Consider the following 11,136-nt stretch of genomic DNA (forward strand, 5'->3'; position numbering starts at 1 on the left):
AAAATCTATCTTCATGTTGTGCTGCTACATAAAATTACCATGTGATGGCAGCAGAATTACAGAAATGTGTGAAGTGTCCCTTTCACTGGGTACTGGTGTTCTTCACTATAGGCATGAATGGTTAGGCAAGGATAGCTACTGACTGTGGTGGCAAAATAAGGTCATTGCATGCATTTCCAAATAAGAATTCTGTCTGTCTCTACATGATTTTTTTCATTTGAAATGTGGCTCTGGAGGAGAGCTGTACTGATACCATGGACTGTTAAAAAGACAAATTAATGGATCTGAGGGCAAATCAGGTCTGAACTCTCTTTAGAATTCAAAATGACTAAACTAAGGTTACCATGGTTTCAACATATCATCAGACAAAATGACTCATTAGAAAATTCAATAGAAATGTTGATAATACTTGGCAAAATGAGAAGCAGTAGAAAAGAAGAAAGACCATATTAAAAGTGGATAGAGTCAGTCAAAGAAGGCACAGTCCTGAGTCTGCAGGACCGGAACAGGGCTGTTAATAACATGTTAATAACATGCTCACCATAAGTCAAAGCTGACTTGCCAGCAGTTAACAATGAAGTTTTCCTTCAGTCCCCAGATTCATGTCTGGAACTCTTATGTTTACTGCATTTGCATTTCTTTGGTTAGTTTGCCTGCCCCTTTTCTTTGGCTGCTTGCACTATATTTCTAAATGATCAACTGAAATTTTTAAGTTGTTGCAATGCTAAAAACATTGGGGACTAAAGGAAAATTTCATCTGGAGGACCAGGTTCTTACTGGGGAAATGCCCCCCCCCCACACACACACACACACACTTCAACCATTGGCTTCAGTCCTTAATCTGATTGAGCAAACAGTTTCTCCCTGCTGACATATAAAATACATTGGACTGTTCTGTCTTTTCTTTCCTTAATGAGTTCTTTTATGGTAAGAAAAAAATGTGGAAAGAGCAGTGGGAAATCACGGGAGAGTTACAAATGAAAGTTGATGTTGTCTGGACCTCCAATAAAATTCTGTGAACGAGGGAGAAGGGTTGCACAGGTTCCTCATTTTGAAGCACAAGATGGCAAACATTGTTGATTCTAAAGTTTTCTCTCCACAGGTAAGGACTATGCTCTCAGTGCCACTGAAGAGCGTGGCTCCCCAAAATCTTTGCAGCCAGACTGGGTTTCACATGCACAAAAGCTATAGAGTATCCCTGTAGGACTGTAACATTCAAAACATCAGTATGTATTTGTCTAATAAAAATCGATACAGGAATCAGATCAGCTGGTTTGCAAATTCAATAGAATATATAACAAAAAGGAAAAAATATATAAACAATGTGGTTAGAGTTGCCCATTCTTTGCACCAGTTTTCATCCAATGCCATGTATAATATAGGGTAGAATGCAATTTCCTCAAAATAATATACATGTTTGTTTTTTAAAAGAAAAATTATCTCTATTCCCTGTAGCTAAATGCATGCATGTGTCCATCGGAGATCCAGAAAGGGGAGGGATGAAATCTGAGGATGAAACAGCACTTTTGGTCATCTAGAAGATAAGCTCAGTGTCAGCATGACTAGTTCCTGATTTTCCCAATCTTCCAACCATAAAAAATGCTACCATTCTTCCTGTTAAACTATCCAAAATGCATGTAAGCAAAGACATGGGAATGAAATAGCAGAGCTTGGAAAAGTTATTTTTGGACTCCATTACTTGTTACGCTGTTTAAAAAAAGAGTCCATTGCCATTACTTAGCACAATAATGAAATCAAGTAATTCCCTACATAACTGGTTGCCCTCATTGTTATTTTTCCATTACAGATGGTTACTTTTTTTTTTTTTTTTTTTTTGAGGGAGATGAGCTATTAGCATTGGTGAGAATGGAGTAAAACTTGAAAAATACGATACCTATTTAGATACTCTTTAAAAAGTAGCTTTGGAACATAACTGAAAACTGTTTTTACACCAGTAACTTTCTAGTTACTTTTGAAATACAGCTTTATTACACTCTTGTTATCCCAAAAGTAACTAGTTACAGGTAACTGTTACTTGTAACTTGTTACTTCCAAACTCTGCTAGCCTGGTTGCAGACCACCTAGGGGCTGTGTCAATCACATTTTATTTCATTGGCCTTCTTTCAGAAAATACTGTAGTAGTCAGCTAGCCAGATAATTTCTGTAAGTGACATCATCACTACAGGCAAACAAAGCTTTCAGACAAACTGTCATCTTAATCAATGAGGAATGATGGGAGCTGAAGGCCAACAACACCTGAAAGGTCACACACACACACACACACACACACACACACACACACCCCATTCTAGAAAAGGGCTGGTGTGTTTTTGAATCTTACTAAATTCCACCAAAGCATCTATCAAATTTTCACAAACAGCAGCTGCTGTCACAAAAAGATAGTGTTTGGAGCACAGCTTGGGAAAGTTTGTACTTTATTTGTACTATGCACTCTACAGAATACCCTAATGCGTGATCATGCTGGATGCAAGAGTCTAGGAAGATTCATCCATAAAAATAACTTTTCCATGCTCTGGTTTGGAATGCTTTCAGAAAATGTTTGGTCCTTTTCGCAATTCTGTTTTTTATTCTAAGGTATAATAAAATGCAGCCTTCGGTAGTCCTCTAAGGTGCATACTGACAAAGTCAGCTCCAGAAGTGATCATCAGCTTCCATTCTTCTTGATCAGTTTTTGAACAAGTCCAGGAAAAAACAGCCGGTACCCTCCAAATTTTGGGGCCTACAACTCCCATGATGCCTTATATTTGACCATGAGAATAAGCTGATGAAAGTTGTAGTTCAGAACACTTAAAGGGACACCAGGTTGGCCTTCTTCTATCTGATCCACCCCTACCTGCTCCCCTTCTCACGTAATGGCAATGGCCCTCCAGCAAATGTTGGGGCTTATGTGTTGGCAGCTGGGCATCTTCCATGTTAGCGAGGTGATGAATCAACTCTGGGGTTTAGTTCAGACTTCAACAGAGTGATCTAAGGTGCTGACCCCCATCTCCAAAACAAATACTGCAGCTTATGTGGCTCCTTTGAAGTTTGTACTAAAACCTAGAGTGGACTCATTTCCCCAACAACATGGCAACGACCACCTGATTATTGGCAGAAATGCAACTTAGGAAAAGGAGTGAAGTAGGTGCTTCTTTGCAAATGGAGAGAAATGGTTGTACAAACATTGGACGCATGCTGGGGACATGGAACCAGTCTTCTTTGCTTCTCTTCCCCTGCCCTCCCCAGTACCTGCTCCCCCACAACATTTTGATTTGTCCTTTGCAGATGTCCCAGCCAGGTAAGAAATGAAGGAAATGTCCAGTCTCAGACACTTCCAAAGAAATGGCGATAGGCTGTATGAAATCCCACTACTTCCGCATAGTAGTCACACGGTGCATAGTTTTCACATTGCTCCTGCTTCATCTCCATGGGGGACTTGAACATTTCATAGTACCTGGAGGTCAGAAAGAATGGGAAGATGCAGTGGTGTTATTAGGTGATTTAGACTTTTGACTTAATTATCTTGCTTGCCCCCCACCCCTCTGTAGATGAGAATGTGTGTGACTTCATGACTCCATTCAAAGTGTGATGAACTAGCTGGGCCCTGCTGAGTTCATGGGCTGTATTGTTTTAGCGGAGGTATGGCTTTTGGCCAGAGAGAGTCCTGACTTGATGGCACCAGTGGCAAAAAGCCACACCAGGCATTTCCCATGCCAAGCATTTGGTTCAGTTAACAGTGATAGAGTTTCCTGGTTAGCACCATCTCATTCCTTCTTATTTCAAAGCTCAGACCTAAAAACCATTGGTCCTGGTGATGTAACTGGGGTGAAGTAGGCAAGGGCTGAGTGGGGAACAGAACAGAAATAGCCTTCATGTTAATATGTCTCTTACAGCATATGTCAGCCCAGACATCACCACGCTATTACATACAATCCCTGCCATCTGCTTCTCCTTGTGTGGAGCCATAGTACACATCTGAGTCATATGTTCTGAAATGTTACATCAACTGCATAGAATGTCAGAGCATATCAGCATTTCCCAAGAACTTTGCTATGAAAGCTGCAGTGTTTAAATTAGCCCTCAGCTGGAGGTGTTATATGTTAGTATCTGTGTTATCTGTGGGTTCTTGAAGGAGGGAAAGACTTCTTGATTCTCATACTCCTCCAGTCTCTTGTTTCTTTTCTTATCACTGAAGTTATGGAAATACACATACTGACATCTCAAAGCTTTCTATCAACTACCCATTCCTGTTTTCCAAACTAGTCGTAATGTGGTGGTTCTCAAACTGTGGGGCGGGTTCACAAGATGGGGCACAAGAGTTGCTCAAGAGAGGCACAAAACTTAGAGGCCCTGATCCCTTCTGCTCTTCCACTTCCCAAACTTTTTTATGCATCAGATTTACAGATACATTGAGTTAAATGCTGAATTTATGTAAAACTGTTCTAATTTGAACAATGCTATTTCCTTATAAAATGTTAAAATATTAATACAGTATACATGAATGTGCAAATAAAAATACGTATACTAAATAAACAAATATTTTTTATTTATATACTGTGTTGAGGGAGACGTCCACATGAGGATGTAAAGGGGGGTCCCAAGGATAAAATGTTTCAGTACCACTGTCATAATGGATATCAGTATTCAACATGATTCACTACATCATGGTGACTCTCATTAAAACCTTACCTTTCATAATATGGATAAGACCTCTTCTGCCTTCTCACAAAGGTACTGGCTGTTTCACGCTTTATCTTAACCCCTGTTGTACACACAAAATGCTATAATATGAGAATATGGAAGATCCTATGGACTTGACACCAATCAGTGAAAAAGCTAAAATCTCTGTCATGCCCCAAATGCTATGAGTAGATATATGAGATGCCAATTGAGGGGATATTCAACCTAACTCTGGAGTTCCGTTTAATGTGAAGGCTTTTGTTCCCCAAGTACCCATTCAGGCACAGTATTACAATACCTTCCCCACTATTTTAAGTAAGAGCTGATAAATGGAGAATGTCCCCATCAGCTCTGCAAATAAAGTAAGTTGATACCTGTGCAAACTCTGCCTCTACAGCATACTGGCACTTTTTGTTATCTTATTGCTGTAGATCAGAGCTCGGGACAGTTAACTCCTTTTGGACTACAGTTCCCAGAACTGTATCCAGCAGCTTCATGAGATGTGGGTTAACTGGTGGTTGTCATCCAAGAAGATAACTCTTCCAAGCTCTGTTATAGACTAGGGAGCCACCAGGCACAACTGGCTGTAAAATTATAGTGATTCTAAACCAGGCATCACACAATCTTGAATTTTGTTTCTTATTCATTGATCAAGTGTCTACTTTTTGTTTTTAAACTATGAATCAGTTCTCAATAATGTCAAATGCTAAATATCATTGTGTCTACTCTATTAAATATCGGAAATTGTACCCTGTCAAGAATTAAATGTTGAGATCAAGTATCACTGGATACCAAATATAGACATCCAACATTCAGAGAAGTCAGGGTGCTAATGGAGAATTTTCTGTATCAAAATTCACAGAGCAAAATTTGGAAGGAAAAGCCCCATTTCAGTTCTAATAGAATGGCAGAATTCTACTTGTCACAGCCCTTCCTGCCAAACTCCTTTAAAAAGCAGAGATATCGTGTCTTGAACAATCTTGCCTTCAGACATCCCTTTATCAAATAGGATCTGACACAGTTGGGCTCTGTTCCATGAAAGCTTATGCCACAAATAAACCTGTTAGCCCTTAAGATGCCACACTGTTGTTCTTGCTATAGCGCATAAAACTTGGCTATCCCTCTGAGAAGGTAGAGGGGAGTCCTCTGGGAGGTTTTACCAGAATAACTGGGAAGAAAGGATCCAGGTGTCTAGCTAACAGGGGGCTCATTCATTGAGGAACTAATTGGCAAATTATGGCCATGCGAGGCCTCTTATAACACCTAAATGTGTTTGCTTTTTTAAAAAAAATCACTTTAAATAGTGCCAGAAATCACAGGCTTTCTTATAAAGTTTCTCCATGTTATTTGGCTCTCTGGGAAATTCCAAATTGAACCTGAATAGCAATATTATTCATCGTAATTGCTCTCCACATGTGAGGCCAAGGGGATTCAAGAGAGCCAGAAGAAATTTTCTCCTTTTAATGGATTTCTAACAAACTTGGGAGTTTGGATGGGAAAAGCTGGGCCATAATTTATGTCTCCCCCATCCCAAAAAGACTACACTTTTTAAACACATAAAATCAATATGATTGTGTGTAAACTTGAATGACTACCTTAAATATAGTTAGGATTGTCACTTTCCCCCCTGCCTTAATAGGATTGCAAAAGCGCAGATCACAGGTTGCATGTGTCCCCCAGCCCCATTTGTGAAGCACCTGAAGCCTGTAGGATTGGCACAGAGCAACCATTTTGGAGCCTTGGCCATGCTCCTGTCATTAAACACAGTTTATCACAGGAAATAGGTGGCACCAACACCATACTGCAAATATTCCTGCTTTCTCTTTCCTAGTCTTGTCTGTGTCCTGTCTAATTGTCTTTCTACTCCCATTCTTGCTTCTTTTTTCTACAGCTTTCTGTCCCTCCTGCTCATATTTTACATACCCGCCAATGTTTTGTAGATGGATAATTGGGATATGTCTGGCCAAGCAACACCAGCATTGCAGTCATGATGGCAAAAAATTATTAATGAAGAAGAACACACAAGCTATCAGAGGCTACAGAAATTGCTTTTGCCTGAATGAATTGAGAAGGGCAAGATCCCATCCCACCTGTTCTCTTCTCCTGCCAAATTAATTGATGGCAAACTACTTTGCTTTTTTTACTTTTGAACTCAGTTTGCAACAATTGGGCAGGTGAAGGAAAAAGCAAGATAGTGGGAGGAGGAGAGAGAAACTAGGACGTTTTAAAAGTAGCTAAAAGAATGAGACGACAGAGGTTTAATCAGGACAGTTCCTGCCAAATCAGGACAGTTGGGGGGTACATGTTTAATGTGACCCCCCCCCCCCAAAAAAAAATGATGAATCCACAAGAGTGGCTAGCTGCTGTTACAAATGGTGATGGAAAGCCAAGGAGAAAAATTATATAGTATAAGAAATCAATTTAAAAAAAACCTACAGTAAGTTATTAATTGCGAGCTTCAGAAAATAAACTTAAAAAGATATCCCAGACAATAAATAATACTTTGGAAGTTTGGGGGAAACCCCTCTTACCAGTCACTCACCTTCATCCATGGCCCTGTTTGTATCTGAAAAACACAGACAAGATAGCATGAGCTACCTGGTGCCCCATAAAAGATCCTTCCCCTCTCCTGAGCATAGGCTTAAGTAGACTCTTCAGCAATCTCGTGAACATGCTCAACAAAACATTTTTAATGGTACAGTAAACCCAGGTGTGCAAAACTATTGCTGATAATGGATTGCTGGGCCATATTTTAAGGCTGGAGACAGTATGGAAAAGAAAGGGAATCAGAAAACATTTGCCTTTCCTATGGCGTTTCTTGAAACACACAGGTTTCTTTGTGAATCTGTTCAGTCAACCACAAACACCAGACTGTACTGGGTTGTTGTTTTTCAATATTCTCCCCATTTGGAAAAAAAACCCAAAACAACTCAAAGAACATGGATGTAGACTCAAGAGTATATTGATGCTTTTAAAATAGGTAAATAATCTATCACAAATGTCAAATTTAATTATTCTCATTCATCAGGTAAAGTGGACTAGCTAAACTTTGCTGGCATTTCTGTTCAGTCAACATTTTTTATTCTTACTTATTGTACAACTTGAAATGAGTGAAAATTCAGACTTGCTTCTTTGTCACCTAAAGATTGAAGAAAAGGACTTAGACCCCTACATACTTTGTCGGTGTACAAATAAAGTGGTTCCAGTTCAGGAACATATCTGAACAACTCATGAGTTCCATCCTTTATTAAAAAAGAACTTGCTTCAAATCCAGATGTTGACCACACATCTAGTTAGGAAATGTCACCACAGGACCTAATCACATAACCCACAATATTAGAGACCCTTTCACTGGCTCATTATCTAATGTGATACATGCCGTCCTCTGTCAACAATGCTCTTGAGCACTTTAAATTGGGCCAACACTATTCATGTGGTCATCTACTTACTCTGGCCTTAGGCACTATCTTTCCCCCTGCCTTTGTCTCTCAATGACCATTGTTAAAGCTGAACTCACCACCTCCTCCTCATACTGGCAGGTTTTGCATTTCTATGGCTAGTCATGCAATCTGATTATAAAGATCATCCTTGGGCACCAAATCACTCCATGCATTTGAAGAAGTAGACCAAGTGTATGAAAGTAAATGCTACAACTTCTTTTGTTCAATTAATCTCAAAGGTACTACAAGATCCCTTTGATGCCTGCTTAGGTAATCTTGGGTATAGCCATGCTAACCAGATTTTAAACTGATTTAGTAGTCTCCTACACAGGACCTTGGAATGAGTATCTTTCAACAAACCTTCAACAAAGTACCTTCAACAAGCTAAGGCTCCCAGAATACTTTGAGGGCAACAATGTAAGGGGGAAATTTATGCAATGAATTCTTTGTTGAGACCCTCTTCAAATGTTATCCTAGCAGCACAACTGACACCAAAAATAAAAGTGTATTTCTTTGTTGTGCTTTAAAAGAATCTGAATTGCCATTTTATAACATCAAGATATCCATGCAGTCACATGACATCCAACATTTCACAGATGAAAACCAGGGCATGTGTGGCCAAGCAACATCAGAGTCTGATCAAGATGGTAAAAGTTATCAATGAAGAAGAACACACAAACTAGGAAAGGCTGTAGCACTTTGCTTTTGCCTGAGCCTATTGGGAAGGGCAAGACTTTTATTTCCTCCCCTCTCCCCGCCACTGAGTTAACTGTACACTAAATGTTTGCTCATTTAACTCAGTTTGCACCACTAGAGAAACTGGGACATTTTAAAAGCGGCTGAAAAAGTAGGATGACAGAAGATTAATCAGGACTGTCCCTACCGAATTGGAACAGTTGGAGGGTATTTGCCAATTTCCTGGCAGCAATAATACTGTCTGGTTTAAACCAGAACTTGGAAAAATGTTTTTGTTGTTGTTGTTAACTTTATATATATCCTTTTTTGATCTGCTACAGAATATCCTGTGCTGGCTGAGCGATCCTGGAAGCTGCAGTCTCAAAAAGTAACTGACGAGTTCTGATTAAAATGAGTTGAGTAAAATGATTGTGACTCTGTTCATGAAAGTAAAAATGCCTCTACAGATGTCTTTAAAGCATAAGTTTAAAAAGTCCCTACTCGTTATGTTACTTTTTACATATAACTTTTCTGCAACTTTGTTATCAAAAAAGTAATTCACTGCAGCTAACTACATTTTACTGGTAAGTCATTACTTCCAAGCTCTGGCATAGGTTGCTCACATATGAAAAACCCTTACCTGCTTCACAACAGCAGGGGGCTGTCAGGAGGACCACAGCAAACAACAGCACTATCAGAAGGTTCTCCATCTTCTGTTCTTAGAAAATTATTTTGGTGTCTTCCTCCTGAAGAATCCAGAAACTTCTTAGGAGTGTTTGCCTTTCAACAGCAGCTTATATGGTGTCACTAAGTAGAGCAGGCCCCAGGCCAGGCAGTCTCTGACATTCTGCCATTCTTCTGCCCTGGTTCCAGTTCAAAACTTTCCATTTGGGTCAAAAGACATCTGGTTCTGGCAGCCATGTACATAGTGCTAGAGGAGCTTCTGGCATTCCCAAAGGACCACAAGGACTCTTTCAGACTCCTTGCAAAAAAGGAAAAAAAATCATTGACAAACATCCTGAACGGAGGGAGCAAAGCCCCAGTTCCAGCTGTGTTGGGAAAAAACAGTGATAAGATCCAAAGAGTTTTTGGAGTGGCAGATATTAAAAGGATATATAAAAACAGATGGCTTCAATATTTTCAGCTTCACTCTTGGGATCCATCATGTAGTTAGCTTCAGTGCAAGAGATGCTACAGATATTGCAGCATAGATGACCACTGTGATGATTTGAAACACAGCGTCTTCATATATCAAACAACTATTGATGTAAAACAACTTTGTCTTTCACCATCCAAGTACAAAATTGAGCAGTTGTATCAGCACTGGGTTGCTGATTTTTTTATTTATAAAAACTGTGGTAACCATCAGAATTATACTCACATGGAATATGTTGGGAACGAAGAAAGCAACAATCACATTTGAATGAACAATTCCAAACCTTTCCAGGAGGTATTTATTGTCAGTAGACTAACCCTAGAAATGAAGGTGATCAAGCACTGTAATGTGCATATATTGGTCAACATATGTTAGAAAATCCCCCTAGGAACTCCAGTACAAAATTATGAAAACATTCCCATAAAATAATTCTGTTTCCAGTGCACATTGAAAACAGTACTCTTTTCCTGAAGAGCTAAAAGTGTGAACAGAAGTTTTAACACAACGTGACTGAATCTGCAAAAGACTGCAAGAGAACAGATTAATGTGTTTTGGGGAGCTTTAGCCTGCAGCTGCTAGTTGCTGGCCATCCCTGTCTCGAAATAGTGCATTAGATGTTAGATGGTTTCTGTTGTCCAGACAAATGAGCTGGCAAAGGCATGGAGATGCAACTTGTTAGAAGATCAAAGGAAACTTGTTTCTAGAATTATATTTGTTGGCGCACTGTAGAGAACACTATCATTTCCAAACTGTTACTAATGGTTAGAAGGTGGGAATCTTATACATATTGCAAAACAGCAATCTTTTATTTATCCAGCTTCATCAATTGCTAAAATTCATTAGATTTCATTATGAAGAAATGTGTAAATAGTAATGTAAAGTAGAACTTTTTATTATTTTTCAAGAAAAGCTAACAGTGACAACAGTGCACATGAAACAATGGGCATCTTGATCATTTAATATGTTAAAAAAGGAACATGGTTTGATTTGACTTGAGCACAGATTTCAAAGATAGTACAGGACAGTTTCTGAATGTTCTGTGGAGAATTCAAAGGGTTTTTTTTTGACATGATGATGCAAATCATCTCACACTATTGAACTGCATCAATGCATATCTCTGCAAATTCCATTGCTCACATGTGCAATCATTTGAATAAAGATTAAGTCGACGATGCGAATGCATTT

General features: G+C 39.2%; 1 protein-coding gene across 1 annotated transcript; it reads right to left on the reverse strand.

Moving 5' to 3' along the window:
- Positions 1 to 1,268: 1,268 nt before the first annotated feature.
- Positions 1,269 to 9,688, reverse strand: LOC149312036 (osteocalcin-like). The gene is made up of 4 exons (XM_089523817.1): positions 9,436 to 9,688; positions 7,223 to 7,246; positions 4,690 to 4,762; positions 1,269 to 3,454 (listed from the first exon to the last, which is right to left on the reverse strand). Exons 1-4 carry the CDS (start codon positions 9,503 to 9,505, stop codon positions 3,325 to 3,327), a joined length of 297 nt encoding a protein of 98 aa, XP_089379943.1. The 5' UTR covers positions 9,506 to 9,688; the 3' UTR covers positions 1,269 to 3,324.
- Between the last annotated feature and the right edge of the window lie 1,448 nt (positions 9,689 to 11,136).

The sequence above is a fragment of the Sceloporus occidentalis genome, unplaced genomic scaffold (genome assembly GCF_023333645.1).
Source record: "Sceloporus occidentalis isolate IW3139 unplaced genomic scaffold, rSceOcc1.0.p SCAF_5, whole genome shotgun sequence".
Taxonomy (NCBI): Eukaryota; Metazoa; Chordata; class Lepidosauria; order Squamata; family Phrynosomatidae; genus Sceloporus; species Sceloporus occidentalis.

Excerpts from the sequence above, each read along its gene's own strand:
- LOC149312036 (XM_089523817.1), bottom strand. The coding sequence starts at position 9,505 with ATGGAGAACCTTCTGATAGTGCTGTTGTTTGCTGTGGTCCTCCTGACA. Across the intron at positions 7,247-9,435 it reads CCCCTGCTGTTGTGAAGCAG|ATACAAACAGGGCCATGGAT; the intron begins GTAAGGGTTTTT and ends TGTGTTTTTCAG. Across the intron at positions 3,455-4,689 it reads TCTTATCCATATTATGAAAG|GTACTATGAAATGTTCAAGT; the intron begins GTAAGGTTTTAA and ends TCTGACCTCCAG.